The sequence below is a fragment of the Oncorhynchus keta genome, chromosome 12, assembly GCF_023373465.1.
Source record: "Oncorhynchus keta strain PuntledgeMale-10-30-2019 chromosome 12, Oket_V2, whole genome shotgun sequence".
Taxonomy (NCBI): domain Eukaryota; kingdom Metazoa; phylum Chordata; class Actinopteri; order Salmoniformes; family Salmonidae; genus Oncorhynchus; species Oncorhynchus keta.
This window is the reverse complement of record NC_068432.1, coordinates 49894984-49914684: the sequence shown is the minus strand read 5'-3', so window position 1 is coordinate 49914684 and position 19701 is coordinate 49894984. Positions and strand designations below refer to the sequence as shown.

The 19701-nt window shown below is 42.9% G+C and overlaps 1 protein-coding gene across 1 annotated transcript; it reads right to left on the bottom strand.

The window, feature by feature from the left end:
• Window positions 1–2998: 2998 nt before the first annotated feature.
• Window positions 2999–10703, bottom strand: LOC118391579 (uncharacterized). Its single transcript, XM_035783093.2, has 5 exons — window positions 10279–10703; window positions 8712–8869; window positions 7258–7344; window positions 6777–6913; window positions 2999–4777 (listed from the first exon to the last, which is right to left on the bottom strand). The coding sequence occupies exons 1-5, from the start codon at window positions 10404–10406 to the stop codon at window positions 4640–4642; spliced, it is 648 nt and encodes a 215-aa protein (XP_035638986.1). The 5' UTR covers window positions 10407–10703; the 3' UTR covers window positions 2999–4639.
• Between the last annotated feature and the right edge of the window lie 8998 nt (window positions 10704–19701).

Genomic DNA, 19701 nt, shown 5'->3' with positions numbered 1-19701 from the left:
ATCTTTTCAGTCTCCTGTGGGGGGGAAAGGTGTTGTCGTGGCCTCTTCACGACTGTATTGGTGTGTTTGGACCATGATAGTTTGTTGGTGATGTGGACACCAAGGAAATTGAAACTCTCGACCCGCTCCACCTCAGACCCGTTGATGTTAATGGGGGCCTGTTCGGCCCGCCTTTTCCTGTAGTCCACAATCAGCTCCTTTGAGGGAGAGGTGTTTGTCCTGGCACCACAAGGCCAGGTCTCTGACCTCCTCCCTATAGGCTGTCTCATCGTTGTCCAGGCCTACCACTGTTGTGTCGTCAGCAAACTTAATGATGGTGTTGGAGTTGTGCTTGGCCACACAGTCGTGGGTGAACAGGGAATACAGGAGGGGACTAAGTACACACCACTGAGGGGCCCCAATGTTGAGGATCAGCGTGGAGATCAAGGTAGCTACCTAGACAATTTTCCCCCTGTTAGCTACTAATAGCTAGAAATAGGGATGCTTGGCCGATTTGAAACATTGTCTTCTCCTGGCAGAATTTACCTGCCTACCCAACAGTTAGAAAAAAAAAGACAGAATTCATAATGGTTTTTAATTCATTTTAGTTAGTTTTGGAGTCAATTATAATCGTTTTAGTTAAACCTTTTCTAATGGGTTTCAATGTCATCTTAAATTATCCATAAATCCCCTCGTGACAGGGGGAATGGAAACTTGTATGCAACAGGGAGTGGCAGTTGAATGCAAGCTTCAAAAAACTATTTAAATAGTTCAAAGTGAGCATCTCGCGCCTGGATTTACATTTGTAATCGGTGATCATTTGCAAGCCCCAGCCACATCCGATGAGCGGCAGTCAGTGAATGTTCTTTTAATGATTTCACCTCATTTTAACATTCTGTCATAAATAGCACGTTCAACTTAATGAAAAAAAAAAAAAAAATTCCCATCTCCAAAAAATAAAATAAGATTAAAGTAAGTGCCTATTAAGTGCCAAATAAAGTAACAGGGTTGACCGTAACAGTGTTAATGTTAAATCAGCCATAAGTCCCTTTGTGACAAGGGGAATGGAAGCTTGTTGTGTGAAACAGGGAGTGGCAGATGAAGGCAAGCTTCACAAGAAAAATTTAATTGTAAAAAGAAATCTAGCCTGTCTATCTATAGATAACAGGGTAGATGTGTTATTCTAGCCTGTCTATCTATAGATAACAGGGTTGATGTGTTATTCTAGCCTGTCTATCTATAGATAACAGGGTTGATGTGTTATTCTAGCCTGTCTATCTATAGATAACAGGGTGGATGTGTTATTCTAGCCTGTCTATCTATAGATAACAGGGTGGATGTGTTATTCTAGCCTGTCTATCTATAGGTAACAGGGTTGATGTGTTATTCTAGCCTGTCTATCTATAGATAACAGGGTGGATGTGTTATTCTAGCCTGTCTATCTATAGGTAACAGGGTGGATGTGTTATTCTAGCCTGTCTATCTATAGATAACAGGGTGGATGTGTTATTCTAGCCTGTCTATCTATAGGTAACAGGGTGGATGTGTTATTCTAGCCTGTCTATCTATAGATAACAGGGTTGATGTGTTATTCTAGCCTGTCTATCTATAGGTAACAGGGTGGATGTGTTATTCTAGCCTGTCTATCTATAGATAACAGGGTTGATGTGTTATTCTAGCCTGTCTATCTATAGATAACAGGGTTGATGTGTTATTCTAGCCTGTCTATCTATAGGTAACAGGGTTGATGTGTTATTCTAGCCTGTCTATCTATAGGTAACAGGGTGGATGTGTTATTCTAGCCTGTCTATCTATAGGTAACAGGGTTGATGTGTTATTCTAGCCTGTCTATCTATAGGTAACAGGGTGGCTGTGTTATTCTAGCCTGTCTATCTATAGATAACAGGGTTGATGTGTTATGCTTGACCTGCTCAGTTTTCCACCACAAAATGGCCAAAAAGTGTAGAACCAGCTAATCTGCATTTACACTGATTGGACTATTAGATGTTCCCACACGGATTCGGGAGAGGCGAAGGTCGACAGTCAATGTGTCCTCCGAAACACGACCCCGCCAAGCCGCACTGCTTCTTGACACACTGCTCCCTTAACCCGGAAGCCAGTTGCAACAATGTGTCAGAGGAAACACTGTCCAACTGGCAACCGTGTCAGCGTGCAGGCGCCCGGCCCCCCACAGGAGTCGCTAGAGCGCAATGGGACAAGGACATCCCAGCCAGCCAAACCCCTCCCCTAACCTGGACGACGACACTGGGCCAATTGTGTGTCGACCTCATGGGTCTCCCGGTTGTAGCTGGCTGCAACACAGCCCGGGATCGAACCCGGATCTGTAGTGACGCCTCAAGCACTGCAGTGCCTTAGACCATTGCGTCACTCGGGAGGCCAACTAGGGCTTTACAATGATTGTGATAACTTGGGAGAAATGTTGGGGTTAAGTGGGTTAAAGTCTTCCTAGAAGTCACAGATGGTGCATGAAGGAAAATGTCAAAATGCTTCATCTTGGCATTTTAGCAAGTCTTTATTTACATTACAAATCTGATTTATTGATCTGTTCATGTGATCCATATTAAAAAATGGTACTTTATTTAATATAAATTGCATTTAAAATTCTATATCAGTGCGCAAAAGGCAGTATTTTCATGGAACGACCCAGAATAAGAAGTGCGCAACAGGATGTCGATGCTGTTTTACAGATGGTGCTGCATTGCTGAAGCAGCGACCCAGAAACCTGGTTTCCCCTCTTGTCGCCCCCCTGTACATTTAGGTTTCCTGTCAAACTGATCCCACAGCCGGGGGCTATGAATCACTCCCTCTATTAAGAGGTCACTGTATAAATAGTTATTCACTTTTAGGTTACACTTGAAATGCAGTGTTAAAATGTCAGTGAACGAAGATACTATTTATAAATGCTGTCAAAATGTATGAATTCTCCAATGCAAAAAAAATATATATATACTGATATTTGACTGTTTAATCTTGTAAATAATGAAATTGGAATCCAGAATTCTTGTAGTAGCATTTATTAAAGAATTTAATCAGATAATAGACATAATTGATACAAATTCTCAAACTGTTTGATCAATGGCAATAACACATTTCACAACATTTTTTTAACCAAAACTTGTTAGTGAAGCTGTGACAACCTCAGGTACATTCCATATCGTGGTGATAAATATTATGGTGGAAAATACATTGAGAAAAGGTGGCAATGTGAGGTAAAAGTAAAAGGAATGCATTTATTTAGTGTATCTCAAAGAAAATATAAAAAGAGTATATATTTATCCAACTGCCAAACCCAGAAAACGCTGTGGACCTAGTTTAGGACTGATAGACAACAATATTGTCGAAAAGGTGCACATAGGAAGCATTGGGGGATAACAATTAAAGTCGCAAATGTAGAAAACTTAAATACTTTTTGGACTCCATATGTGCAACCGAACAAATGTCTTTAACTGAAAATGATCGGCTTTGTTTGGTGAAAACCGCAGCACTATTATTTATCTCTATGCCAAAGGTTTCTACTTGTCCAAACATGAGCTATGGAGCTTTACAAGAGGGCAATTCCCAATAGAGTGGAAAATCACAGCACATATAAGAACAAGATTTTTGTTTGGGGAGATCAGAATCTTTATTTTACATAACCCAGAATTTATTTTTTTGAAATTGTATACTTTTGTAGAGAACTGGTTCCATGCATGTTAGAGGCCCGGGGAGAAGCCTGTTTAGATGAGAGCTATGCTGTTATTGCCTAGTGCTGGGTCGGCTTTCCCACCCTGAGAGGTTTTTTTTTTGGCATGGGAAGCCTGTGTTCACATTTTTGTGGGGAACATGGAGTAGCATTGCTTTAATCCCTTGCCAGTCTAGCGCTTCAGGGTTGTGAAATATCGTCGTCAAAAATAGCATCAAAGCACATATGAAATGTCATCAAAGCAAGACTGCCAACGTTTATTCAACCAGAACTAAAAGCTGTCAGTTTTTTGTTTTTCAGAACGGAGTGGCTGCAGATCTGATTTTACTCAGACCTTTTTATTTTTATGTCTCGAAGCTTCTGAGCATGTGCAGGATTCTCTAGGTATTTATATTTATTTTTATGTAGCTACTGCTTACAATAATCCCCCTTCTGGGAAAAGAGAGGAGAGCAGGGATTCATATTGGAGCTTGTCTAGAGATTTTATGAAGCCACAATGATCCATTATCTTTATGCTCCTCAAGATGAACACATTTCAATATTCAAATGTTTCGTAAAATTAACTAGAAAATAACTAGAAAATAGCCATAATCTATTTAGGAATGTAGGCTATGTGCCAAAACAAAGCTGTAAGACAAAACCTTCACGTTTAAGGTTGCAAGGTTCCTGTAATTTTCCCAAGATTCACAGATTTTTCCAAAACTCCTGATTGGAGGATTATGTATTTCCTGCCTTTTCCTTCTTGATTCTGGGAATCTTCCAAATGGAAATTCTGGAAAACCTGGGAATTTTGGGATAATTACTGGAATGTTGCAATGTTGCCATGTCCACTCTATAGGTATTTCATGAGCAGAATAGATATGGGGAAGGGGTAGGGGGACTCCCTGGGATGGCATTGGGTGGGCTCCCTGGAATGGGGTGGGGGCTCCCTGGGATGGGGTGGGGGTTGGTCAATGATCAGTCCTCAGCTGGCAGCTGGGGGTTGCCAGGGCCGCAGGCGCGGGTGAGCTGAACAGAGGAGATGGTGAGGGTGCTGAACTCATCCATGTAGAGGAAGGGCACATGCTCTGTAGAAGTGGTCTGGCAGCACGGCATCTGGGGTTAGGATTAAAGAGAGGAGGGAGGAGTTAACAACTGGGGTCAGGGTTAAAGAGAGGGGGAGGGAGGAGTTACCATCTGGGGTTAGGATTAAAGAGAGGAGGGAGGAGTTAACAACTGGGGTCAGGGTTAAAGAGAGGGGGAGGGAGGAGTTACCATCTGGGGTTAGGGTTAACGAGAGGGGGAGGGAGGAGTTACCATCTGGGGTTAGGGTTAACGAGAGGGGGAGGGAGGAGTTACCATCTGGGGTTAGGGTTAAAGAGAGGAGGAGGGAGGAGTTACCATCTGGGGTTAGGGTTAACGAGAGGGGGAGGGAGGAGTTACCATCTGGGGTTAGGGTTAAAGAGAGGAGGAGAGAGGAGTTACCATCTGGGGTTAGGGTTAACGAGAGGGGGAAGGAGGAGTTACCATCTGGGGTTAGGGTTAAAGAGAGGAGGAGGGAGGAGTTACCATCTGAGGTTAGGGTTAAAGAGAGGAGGAGGGAGGAGTTACCATCTGAGGTTAGGTTTAAAGAGAGGAGGAGGGAGGAGTTACCATCTGAGGTTAGGTTTAAAGAGAGGGGGAGGAGTCAACAACAGAGTATCATATAGTAAGTAACCTGAATACAACCTTAGGCGTTGAAGTGCTGTCTTCACTATTTTTGGAAGACTTGTAGTAGCCTTCTTTTTACCTAGACAACCACTGGCATATACAATACATTTATCTAGGGAGGAGTCTATATTTAAGCCATAAGGTCAGAAGGGTTGTGGTATATGGCCAATATACCATGGCTAAGGGCTGTTAAGCACGACGCAACGGGGAGTGCTTGGATACAGCCATTAGCCGTGGTATATTGGCCATATACCACAACCGCCCGAGGTACCTTATTGCTATTATAAACTGGTTACCAATGTAATTAGAGGGGTAAAAATACATGGTTTGTCATACGTATATGGTTTGATATACCATGGCCGTCAGCCAATCAGCATTCAGGGCTCGAACCACCCAATTTATAATAAATATTTTTTTAGCAATCACACCCTTTTAGTATGTTACAAATTTGAGGATCCCATTGATAATTTGGTGTCTAAATCCAGTGTCACTTGGTGTTAAACAATTTAAATGAAGGGAAATAACATTATGAGCAAAATTATGAATCATGTGCCTTTAGTAAACGTTTTTTAAAGGGTTAAGGACCTTAGATTTGAGCATCTGTGACCTCATTTGAAGAAAATCCTCAATAACCTAAAATTGGTGTCTCATTGGTGGTCCCAGTCCTACTGGTGGTACAATGTTATCCTGATGGAAACATTATTTAAAGTCATTAAGCTGAAATACTAGTGGATTTAGAATGGGACTTTTTAGCCAAATACATTTCCATAAAAAGTATATTAAAAAAAACTGTTAACAGTAAGTTGAAACACTGCGAGAAATGTGATAAGTCAGGTGGCTGCAAGATGTTCCTCATGATCGACCTTGCACCTGGCTGTCCTTCTCACTCACAGAGCTGCTTGTTTCCGCAGATACCAAGACAAAACATTGATATCTCCCCTAGCACAGCCTGGGGTCTCTCCAGGACACTCTGTTTCCCTGCTGTTTTCCCAGACCTGAGACAAATTCTCTTCATCTTGATGTGTGCCTGATTTGTTGTTGTTGGTGTTAGCTTTACTGGTATGCAGGGTGGGAAGACGTTGCACTTTCCTACTGTCCCAGGCAAGCTGACAACTTCAAGTATTTGACTGTTTTTGATTTATGTATTTGGTCTGCTGCTTTTCTAGGAACTAAACTGAACATTGTGCTTGACTTACGGACTGACTAAAATGGAAACCAGATGTGGATCTTAAGGCAGCGGACCAACTCAGAATCCAATTATCCAATAGGACGAGCCAAAAACCTATTATAGTAAGCTTATTCACATAACGCTAATACATTGATCATGATCATAATCCACACAATGTCCTACTACACACCAGTAAAGTGCCTTTCCTTTTTTAAGAAAGATGAAGGGTTGTTTTACCTGTGAGGGGTTGTCCTGTGCGGGAGGAGTGTGTGATGGGCAGCGCGAGGGGCTCAGGTCAGGTTGAGAGTTGCAGGGTGAGCACTGGACGTAGGTGAAACTCTCAGGGTAGATTACCCAGTTCTCCCAGCCAAGATCTAATGGAGAAATGAAGACAGACGACACAGAAGGCTTAAATGCTATGGTGAAGGCCACAGATACACACACACACACACACACACACACACACACACACACACACACACACACACACACACACACAAAAAATATAAATCAATAAAAACACACTTTATTGAAGTTTCACACACACTGGTCACCTTTCAGGAAGATCTGCGGGCCAACCAGCATTTCAGACCACTACTGTTGTCTGCAGTTGCGCAAATAAAAACTTTTAAAAAATATAAATCAATAAAAACACACTTTATTGAAGTTTCATAGATTAACAGTGTTTTATTAAATTTGTGTGAACAGAGCTGGTCACCTTTCAGGAAGATCTGCGAGGCCAACGGACAGCATTTCAGACCACTACTGTTGTCTGCTGCAGGAGCCTCAGCCTGGGGTAAAGCCACTATGGAGAAAGGGAAAGGAAATATACTAGAAGCAGAATAATGTCATGATCATATAGCCCTCTTAAGCCCATTACGAATTGGCTAGCACACTGATCATATAGCCCTCTTAAGCCCATTACGAACTGGCTAGCACACTGATCATATAGCCCTCTTAAGCCCATTACGAACTGGCTAGCACACTGATCATATAGCCCTCTTAAGCCCATTACGAACTGGCTAGCACACTGATCATATAGCCCTCTTAAGCCCATTACGAACTGGCTAGCACACCGATCATATAGCCCTCTTAAGCCCATTACGAACTGGCTAGCACACTTGCACGTTTGGTCAGAAGAACCGGGTTTTACTCTCCGCATTGGAAGTTACTCACCTCTGCTGTTATCTACAATTTGGTTGACACTGAAGTTGGCAACACTTTATTTGGATAGTCCTTAGTAGATGGTTTGTAGCTAGTCAGTAGATGTTCAATAACTGTCAACAACATTTCAACTAAACATCCACTAACCCTAAACTTAACCCATACCCTTACCCTAATTCTAAACTTAACCCATACCCTTACACTAATTCTAAAACCCATACCCTTAACCCATACCCTAACCCTAAACTTAACCCATACCCTAACCCTTCTAAAAACTTAACCCATACCCTTACACTAATTCTAAACTTAAGCCATACCCTAACCCTTACCCTAATTCTAAACGTAACCCATACCCTAACCCTTACCCTAATTCTAAACGTAACCCATACCCTAACCCTTACCCTAATTCTAAACGTAACCCATACCCTAACCCTTACCCTAATTCTAAACGTAACCCATACCCTAACCCTTACCCTAATTCTAAACGTAACCCATACCGTGACCTTTATCCTAATTCTAAAACTAGCCCATGCCGAACCGTAACCTTAGCAGGCAGTTGCTTATCAAAAGATGGTCAAATTATCAACAAACTATCTGAAAGTATTTGTATTGTGTATTTGTGTTTATTATGGATCACTATTAGCAGTTACTCTCCCTGGGGTTTATTAGGGATCCCCATTAGTTCCTGCCAAGGCAGCAGCTACTCTTCCTGGGGTTTATTAGGGATCCCCAGTAGTTCCTGCCAAGACAGCAGCTACTCTTCCTGGAGTCCAGACACATTAAGACACTTATATCACACATAAAATAAATAAAATAAAACAGTACATCATATAACACTGTCACACCACCACATATCTACAATACAAAATGTATGATACCACTGTTCAACAATATTATAATGTACGTGTGTGTACCGTGTGTTAGTCTAATATAGTAGATCAGAGGGTCATACTATCTAAATTAAGTGGGATCCTGGAGTTCTATTGCCTCTCCCAAAAATGTGTCTACCTGCTTTGTCCTGGATCTTGTGAGAGATGGCAGAGAATGCGGTCTTCCATTGCTCTCTGATGGCAGTCAGTCTGTCTGCCGTCACCTGGGGCTCCTGCTGCAGGTTGAGGGCTCCAATAAGAGTCTTTCTGATGTCATTCAACAACTCTCCATGGCACCTGCACACGGAACAGACAAATTAGTTTATTGCAAATCAAATCGAGTTTATACGTCAAACAGTCAATTGAAACTTAATTTGCTTATTTTCTGACGATAAAATATTTGTAGCATTCCAGTTGTCTTTTTATTTTAGTATTTATTTTTATTTTCAGTATATGGTCATGAAAATACTTTAGAAAACAATTCCTGGTGACATTTTTTTAAACACAATTCCTGGCAATTTTTTAAAACAATTCCCGGTAATTAAAAAAAAAATATATATATTTATAATTTTTACTAAGACATCTTTGGTAAGACAAAATAAATTTGGCCCGTGGGCCTCCTATTGCCTTTGACCGCAACAGAGAGAAGGAGATTGTAATGTTAGCAATGGAACGCAGCCACCTGTCTTCTCTCTCTCAGGCATTCACAGTCCTGGCTGGCTACACTTCAGATTGCAGAACCATGTTCTTTTCAATCTCTTGCATCCATTTTGTGAGAATTATCTGAAAGAATCATCAAGCACCATTTTGTGAGAATTATCTGAAAGAATCATCAAGCACCATTTTGTGCATGAAATATTTAGATGGACTTCAATCAAGGTATTAATGGCATGCTGTTAAATTGGCGGTACTGTTGGTAATTTAATGGAATAGATTTAATCTGAAGATGATTTTACAAATCCAACCGGATCAACCTTTAGGTAAAGTATTACAACAGCTTGTTCACTCAGACTAAAGTTGGCTGTGTTACCAAAGCATGCGTTGTAAAAATCTATAACCAGAGACCATACTTTTTTTCAGGCAGTTTGTTCTCACAATCTCTATTCGAGGTGGATCGGCTCTATGTCTAAAGATAGAAGAACAGCGCTGTCAGCAACACTGTCTCTGGAGTGTTGCAGACAGCGTTGCTCTGTCTCTATGCCTTGAATGTTGTCATGTAAGAAAGATTTATAGTTTTGTTCGTGCCTGGGGAGAACACAATGTTACACTTAAAACTGTAAGGTCAGCTCTCTCAAATCTAGATGCAGCCAAGTAAACCTCTCATACAACACCCGGCTCATTTCACGAGGCCTCAGCAAGCATTTATCAACGGTGACCTTGTAATTCATGATATAACCTGGTGCAGCTGTATGGGTCATCAAGATTTAAAATAGCCTAACACTGGATATATGGTTGGCTATTTCAAGTCTTGATGACCTGTAGAACTGGGCATGGAATTTAGAAAATAGTTTATGTCAGGGATTGGCACAATGAGAACATACTAAGTTTCTGTGTTGGCTGGACGGACTGATTATTTAACCAAAAACGCCATTTTGAATTAAATTTTAAAAATTACATTTTTTGGAATTATTTCCAGAGTTGATGTGTCCTCTATGACCTTCTGACTATCCAGTGATGTCGCTCCAGCGAGAGGTGATACTACTAACCTGTCGGGGTGAAGGACGGCAGAGCCAGTAGCTGCAGCGGGTTCCTTCTCCGAGGACTGGAGGACAAAAGATTTCCCCAGAGAACAACCAAAGAGCACCAGCATCATCACAAAGTGCGCAAAATACATTTTTGGAAAGATGGTGGTCAGTCTGGCCTCTATGCAACTATCAGAGCAAATAACACCAACTTGTGGTTTTGTGGCAATAAATGAATTTGACTATGTTCAGTAATGAAGGAAGAACTAGGTGTTCTTCAGTTGGCAGAGGAGGAGGCTGTACTGGTACAACTGATAATGACGCTCTGGTAGAGGTCTGGTTATCCAATGGAAGCTCACAACGGGGCAGGAAGAGAATAGCTATTGTTTGTATTGGCCTGGAAACCTCAGCTTTATCTCCTCGTACACCAGGTTGTCCTTGGAATATTTTACATTGTTTTTATGTCCTGCAAGTATGAAACAGTGTTGAGGTGATAGAGAAGGACCAGAGAGAAAGAGAGAGAGAGCTGAGAGAGAAAGACTAGGAGAGGGAGAGAGAGAGCTGAGAGAGAAAGATTAGGAGAGGGAGAGAGAAAGATTAGGAGAGACAGAAAGATTGAGAGAGAGCTGAGAGAGAGCTGAGAGAGAAAGATTAAGAGAGACAGAAAGATTGAGAGACTACTTACCGTAGTTGTATAGACAAAGAGTATCATGGGTAATGTGCGTTGAGACTGAGCACATTAAATGGTTGAACTGATTCCTGTCCATCGTTATTGAATTGTTATAAAGACGTGGTTATGAAACCAGCAAGACATAACGGTCTTGTCAAGTGGGCAAAACATAATGTGTGACTGGCTGTTACCTCAGAAGAGGTGTGTGTGTGTAACCGTTATTTAAAGAGGCACCGTCAATTAAAGAACTAATTCTTATTTACAAATGACGGCCTTCCCCGGCCGACGCTGGGCCAATTATGCGCCGCCCTATGGGACTCCCAATCACGGCCGGATGTGATTCAGCCTGGAAGAATAGATAATAGGATACAAACATTAATTTGCAGGTGTTTCTTAAAATAAAATAGCCTACTTCTCATGAATGAAACAAAATGATGTAATGTAATATGTGGAAAGAGGGGAAGATGCTTCTTTCATGGAGAAGAGCAACCATGTCTACGATATCAAGCACAAGACCTGACAGTACAGCTGCTGCTTTGCATTTTGAATTTAAATGTTTTTTTTTTACCTTTATTTTACTAGGCAAGTCAGTTAAGAACAAATTCTTATTTTCAATGATGGCCTAGGAACAGTGGGTTAACTGCCTGTTCAGGGGCAGAACGACAGATTTGTACCTTGTCAGCTCTGGGATTTGAACTTGCAACCTTCCGGTTACTAGTCCAACGCTCTAACCAATAGGCTACCCTGCCGCCCCAAAAGCTTTATGTTTGATATTACTTTACCTGAACCATCTAGCAGGGCATGACACACAAATCAGATCAGTTACATAAAATATCCAGAAGGGATGGAACTCAAGTAAACAAGCTTCATATGAAACATCCAGTAAACTGGGACACCAGTAAACAAGCTTCATATGAAACATCCAGTAAACTGGGACACCAGTAAACAAGCTTCATATGAAACATCCAGTAAACTGGGACACCAGTAAACAAGCTTCATATGAAACATCCAGTAAACTGGGACACCAGTAAACAAGCTTCATATGAAACATCCAGTAAGTTGGGACACCAGTAAACAAGCTTCATATGAAACATCCAGTAAACTGGGACACCAGTAAACAAGCTTCATATGAAACATCCAGTAAGCTGGGACACACAGTAAACAAGCTTCACATGAAAAACCCCACAAAGATTCCATTGATTGAGCTTAGGTTTTTTTTCTCCAGCCCATCATCTAGGGAAGTGGAGAATCATAAGACCTCTCTTTATGAAGGCTCCGTCTCAAATGGCACACTATTGCTTATAAAGGGCCCATGGGGCTCTGGTAAAAAAGTAGTGCATTATGAAGGGAATAGGGTGCTATTTGTGACTCAACCTGTTGATAATAGTGACTTGCCATGAAAACTGGGAGTTGGGTTGATAACCAGACAGTCCTCCTTGTTAAAGGGGACTGCAACCATCACCTCCCTATAGTGCTGGCCCAACATGAAAGGTGGCAATCTTCCTCTGATAACCAAGAAAATGTTATTTTTGCTTTGCACCTGCAATGCAAGGACATAGATTCCAGAAAGCAGCCAAACTGTCTGAGAGTTAAATAGAAGTTATGATTACAGCTACTGTAGCGTCTGTTACTGCGGATATCTCATGATCAGTCGAGATCTCGTTACAGAGACTCAAACTGGGTCAGTCGAAGTAAACATTCACTCACACGACCTGAGACGAACTTGAACTCTTTCTCTCTGACACGTCAAATAGCCAAATGTGCGGAGTACAATACAGTACATAATCCATGAACCATAACATCAACAGAGACATTTTAGACAAGCTGATACAGAACATGCAGGGGTTTCTACATCCAGATCAGCCTAAGCTGTATCTGATAGACATCACAGACCCTGGCCGACAAATGGGGTCTTTGACATGAACCGATATGAATGTCAGTTAGAGGTTCAACTAAGGGGTAGAGATTCATCTGACATCACTATCACCGTAGTCTCTTGTGACTGTCCTATCAGTGAAGGGTGAGAATTCAACAAGTCAAACCAATTATTTATATTGCTCAATGTTGCTGGAACAAGAGGGGTGGAAATGTCCTCTTAAACATCTCAGGTCTGGTTGGCACAGCCACATCACTCCAATGTACCCAGCATTACATCCTTACTATAGTCAGGATAGCTTGTTTCCCCCTTGGGCCATTGATTTACCACTGTTGTTATCATAGTATCAAAGTTGTCCATCATAATGTAATATCCTTTTCTGACTCTTATCATACATTTTCCAATAAGGCGACCCCATAGAGAATATCCAGGTACAACAGCTGTGATATTTAAAAAGACTCAAGACTTTCCTGTGATCACTGTGGGCTAAGAAGGTGTTTTTATTTTGTATACTGAACAAAAATGTAAAGTGTTGGTCCCATGTAAAGTGTTGGTCCCATGTAAAGTGTTTGTCCCATGTAAAGTGTTGGTCCCATGTTTCATGAGCTGAAATAAAGAGATCGCAGAACATTTTCATGTGCACAAAGAGCTTATTTCTCTCAGATGTTGTGCACAAATGTGTTTACATCCCTGTTAGTGAGAATGTTCTCCTTTTCCAAGATAATCCACCTGACAGGTGTGGCATATCAATAATCTGATTAAACAGCATGATAATTACACAGGTGCACCTTGTGCTGGGGCCAATAAAAGGCAATTCTAAAATGTGCAGTTTTGTCACACAACACAATGCCACAGATGTCTCAAGTTTGGAGGGAGCATGCAAATGGCATGCTGACTGCAGGAATGTCCACTAGAGCTGTTGCCTGAGAATTGAATTTATCTACCAAAAGTCATTTTAGAGAATTTGGGAGTAAGTCCAACCAGCCTCACAACCGCAGACCATGTGTATTGCGTCGTGTGGATGAGAGGTTTGCCGATGTCAACGTTGTGAACAGAGTGCCCCATGGTGGCGGTGGGGTTATGGTATGGGCATTAAGCTACGAACAACAAACACAATTGCATTTTATTGAAGGTGATTTGAATGCAGAGAGATACCGTGACGAGATCCTGAGGCCCATCGTCGTGCCATTCATCCACCACCATCACCTCATGTTTCAGCATGATAACACAAGGCCCCATGTCGCAAGGATCTGTACACAATTCCTGGAAACTGAAAATGTCCCAGTTCTTCCATGGCCTGCATACTCACCAGACATGTCACCCATTGAGCCTGTTTGGGATGCTCTGGATCGACGTGTACGACAGCGTGTTCCAGGTCTCGTCAATATCCAGCAACTTCTCACAGCCATTGAAGAGGAGTGGAGACAACATTCCACAATCAACAGCCTGATCAACTCTGTGTGAAGGAGATGTGTCACCCTGCATGAGGCAAATGGTGGTCACACCAGATACTGACTGGTTTTCTGATCCACACCCCTACTTTTTATTAAGGTACTGTATCTGTGACCAACAGTCGCATATCTGTATTCCCAGTCATGTGAAATCCCTAGATAAGGCCTAATTTATTTATTGCAATTGACTGGTTTTCTTTTATGAACTGGAACTCATTAAAATCTTTGAAATCGTTAATTATTAAGTTTATATTTTTGTTCAGTATAGTTTGGAATTTTGACCTCCTGTCGTTATTTTATACATTTCTAGACATGCCAGTAGTAAGTTAGAGAGGCATGGCAGGACAGTGGCTGATCAGAGCCCTATGGCCAGAGGTTCAGAGTAGGCAGCGGTTACAATGCAGGGGCACAGCAAGGCATTGTTTATGGTTAGAACATGAAGATGAATAAAGACCTTGACTGTGGCCTATTTCCCACGGTCTCCTCACTGAGGGTCATGGAGAGATGGAGCACAGGTCCTGGGGGAGAGGTGGAGTACAGGCCTTGGGGGAGAGGTGGAGTACAGGCCCTGGGGGAGAGGTGGAGTACAGGCCCTGGTGGAGAGGTGGAGTACAGGCCCTGGTGGAGAGGTGGAGTACAGGCCCTGGTGGAGAGATGGAGTACAGGCCCTGGTGGAGAGATGGAGTACAGGCCCTGGTGGAGAGATGGAGTACAGGCCCTGGTGGAGAGATGGAGTACAGGCCCTGGTGGAGAGATGGAGTACAGGCCCTGGTGGAGAGATATGGGTGGAGTACAGGCCCTGGTGGAGAGATGGAGTACAGGCCCTGGTGGAGAGATGGAGAGGTGGAGTAGGCCCTGGTGGAGAGATGGAGACAGGCCCTGGTGGAGAGATGGAGTACAGGCCCTGGTGGAGAGATGGAGTACAGGCCCTGGTGGAGAGGCCCTGGTGGAGTGGAGTACAGGCCCTGGTGGAGAGATGGAGTACAGGCCCTGGTGGAGAGGGAGTGGCCCTGGTGGAGTACAGGCCCTGGTGGAGAGGTGGAGTACAGGCCCTGGTGGAGAGATGGAGTGGCCCTGGTGGAGAGATGGAGTACAGGCCCTGGTGGAGAGGTGGAGAGGTGGAGTACAGGCCCTGGTGGAGAGGTGGAGAGGTGGAGTACAGGCCCTGGTGGAGAGGTGGAGTACAGGCCCTGGTGGAGAGGTGGAGTACAGGCCCTGGTGGAGAGGTGGAGTACAGGCCCTGGTGGAGAGGTGGAGTACAGGCCCTGGTGGAGAGGTGGAGTACAGGCCCTGGTGGAGAGGTGGAGTACAGGCCCTGGTGGAGAGGTGGAGTACAGGCCCTGGTGGAGAGGTGGAGTACAGGCCCTGGTGGAGAGGTGGAGTACAGGCCCTGGTGGAGAGGTGGAGTACAGGCCCTGGTGGAGAGGTGGAGTACAGGCCCAAAGTACTTATTTCCACAGGTTGTGTTGAGGAGGTGTGTCGCAGGTTGTCTAAAAGCAAACTAAATAGATTACGTTCCTGGAGTGTTTGAAAACATCGTGATGAGTAAAGATTCAACAGACAAAGTCATTCAGTTTGAAGGAAATGTAATGGATTGGCAGTGTGTTGTATTAACAAGTGCATCCAGCCTGCCTCTTGTAACCTTGGACTGGGTTTGGCCTTATGTGAAACTGTTTACAAGACATTTATAAATTTCTGAGAATGTCTGGGAAAATGAAAAGGGCATCTGAGAGGAAGAGCACTCCTCTAACCTTGTCCCAACCCTGGCTACTGGGGAGAAAGTCTGGCGCAGGAGACTGGCTTTATTAGTTCTTTCCGTTAGCTCACATTACAGCCAATCAATCCAAGAACATGAATGAATCCACACTAACATACCACTTGATTTCATTTTGATTTAATTTAGAATGAAGCAATATATTTGGCATTCATGCTAAGCAGAAAAAACATAGCAAAAGCATGGCAACAACGTAGTGACAGGCTGGTAAAACAACATGGCAACAACATAGTGACAGGCTGGTAAAACAACATGGCAACAACATGGCAACAACATAGTGACAGGCTGGTAAAACAACATGGCAACAACATGGCAACAACATAGTGACAGCCTGGTAAAACAACATGGCAACAACATAGTGACAGGCTGGTAAAACAACATGGCAACAACATAGTGACAGGCTGGTAAAACAACATGGCAACAACATAGTGACAGGCAGGTAAAACAGGCTGGTAAAACAACATGGCAACAACATGGACAGGCTGGTAAAACAACATGGCAACAACATAGTGACAGGCTGGTAAAACAACATGGCAACAACATAGTGACAGGCTGGCAACAACATAAAGGCTGGTAAAACAACATGGCAACAACATAGTGACAGGCTGGTAAAACAACATGGCAACAACATAGTGACAGGCTGGTAAAACAACATGGCAACAACATAGTGACAGGCTGGTAAAACAACATGGCAACAACATAGTGACAGGCTGGTAAAACAACATGGCAACAACATAGTGACAGGCTGGTAAAACAACATGGCAACAACATAGTGACAGGCTGGTAAAACAACATGGCAACAACATAGTGACAGGCTGGTAAAACAACATGGCAACAACATAGTGACAGGCTGGTAAAACAACATGGCAACAACATAGTGACAGGCTGGTAAAACAACATGGCAACAACATAGTGACAGGCTGGTAAAACAACATGGCAACAACATAGTGACAGGCTGGTAAAACAACATGGCAACAACATAGTGACAGGCTGGTAAAACAACATGGCAACAACATGGCAACAACATGGCAACAACATAGTGACAGGCTGGTAAAACAACATGGCAACAACATAGTGACAGGCTGGTAAAACAACATGGCAACAACATGGCAACAACATAGTGACAGGCTGGTAAAACAACATGGCAACAACATAGTGACAGGCTGGTAAAACAACATGGCAACAACATGGCAACAACATAGTGACAGGCTGGTAAAACAACATGGCAACAACATAGTGACAGGCTGGTAAAACAACATGGCAACAACATAGTGACAGGCTGGTAAAACAGCATAGTCACAGGCTGGTAAAACAACATGGCAACAACATAGTGACAGGCTGGTAAAACAACATGGCAACAACATAGTGACAGGCTGGTAAAACAACATGGCAACAACATGGCAACAACATAGTGACAGACTGGTAAAACAACATGGCAACAACATAGTGACAGGCTGGTAAAACAGCATGGCAACAACATAGTGACAGGCTGGTAAAACAACATGGCAACAACATAGTGACAGGCTGGTAAAACAACATGGCAACAACATAGTGACAGGCTGGTAAAACATGGCAACAACACATGTGACAGGCTGGTAAAACAACATGGCAACAACATGGTGACAGGCTGGTAAAACAACATGGCAACAACATAGTGACAGGCTGGTAAAACAACATGGCAACAACATGGCAGTGACAGGCTGGTAAAAACAACAACATGGCAACAACATAGTGAAACAACATGGCAAAACAACATGGCAACAACATAGTGACAGGCTGGTAAAACAACATGGCAACAACATAGTGACAGGCTGGTAAAACAACATGGCAACAACATAGTGACAGGCTGGTAAAACAACATGGCAACAACATAGTGACAGGCTGGTAAAACAACATGGCAACAACATGGCAACAACATAGTGACAGGCTGGTAAAACAACATGGCAACAACATGGCAACAACATAGTGACAGGCTGGTAAAACAACATGGCAACAACATAGTGACAACCTGGTAAAACAACATGGCAACAACATGGCAACAACATAGTGACAGGCTGGTAAAACAACATGGCAACAACATAGTGACAGACTGGTAAAACAACATGGCAACAACATAGTGACAGGCTGGTAAAACAACATGGCAAGTGACAAAACAACATGGCAACAACATGGTGACAGGCTGGTAAAACAACATGGCAACAACAACATGGCAACAACATAGTGACAGGCTGGTAAAACAACATGGCAACAACATGTGAACAGGCAGGCTGGTAAAACAACATGGCAACAACATAGTGACAGGCAAAAACAACATGGCAAACAACATAGTGACAGGCTGGTAAAACAACATGGCAAACAACATGGCAACAACATGTGACAGGCTGGTAAAACAACATGGCAACAACATGGCAACAACATGGCACAACATAGTAAAACAACATGGCAACAACATAGGACAGGCATGGTAAAACAACATGGCAACAACATAGTGACAGGCTGGTAAAACAACATGGCAACAACATAGTGACAGGCTGGTAAAACAACATGGCAACAACATAGTGACAGGCTGGTAAAACAACATGGCAACAACATGGCAACAACATAGTGACAGGCTGGTAAAACAACATGGCAACAACATAGTGACAGGCTGGTAAAACAACATGGCAACAACATGTGCAACAGACAACTGGTAAAACAACATGGCAACAACATAGTGACAGGCAACAACATGGCAAAACAACATGGCAACAACATAGTGACAGGCTGGTAAAACAACATGGCAACAACATGGCAACAACATAGTGACAGGCTGGTAAAACAACATGGCAACAACATGGCAACAACATGGCAAAACATAGTGACAGGCTGGTAAAACAACATGGCAACAACATGGCAACAACATAGTGACAGGCTGGTAAAACAACATGGCAACAACATAGTGACAGGCTGGTAAAACAACATGGCAACAACATGGCAACAACATAGTGACAGGCTGGTAAAACAACATGGCAACAACATGGCAACAACATAGTGACAGGCTGGTAAAACAACATGGCAACAACATGGCAACAACATAGTGACAGGCTGGTAAAACAACATGGCAACAACATGGCAACAACATGGCAACAACATAGTGACAGGCTGGTAAAACAACATGGCAACAACATGGCAACAACATAGTGACAGGCTGGTAAAACAACATGGCAACAACATAGTGACAGGCTGGTAAAACAACATGGCAACAACAACAGTGACAACCTGGTAAAACAACATGGCAACAACATGGCAACAACATAGTGACAGGGTAAAAACAACATGGCAACAACATGGTAAAACATACATGGCATGGCAACAACATGGCAACAACATGGCAACAACATAGTGACAACCTGGTAAAACAACATGGCAACAACATGGCAACAACATAGTGACAGGCTGGTGACAACATGGCTGGTAAAACAACATGGCAACAACACATGGCAACAACATAGTGACAGGCAACATGGCAACATAGTGACAGGCTGGTAAAACAACATGGCAACAACATGGCAACAACATAGTGACAGGCTGGTAAAACAACATGGCAACAACATAGTGACAGGCTGGTAAAACAACATGGCAACAACATAGTGACAGGCTGGTAAAACAACATGGCAACAACATAGTGACAGGCTGG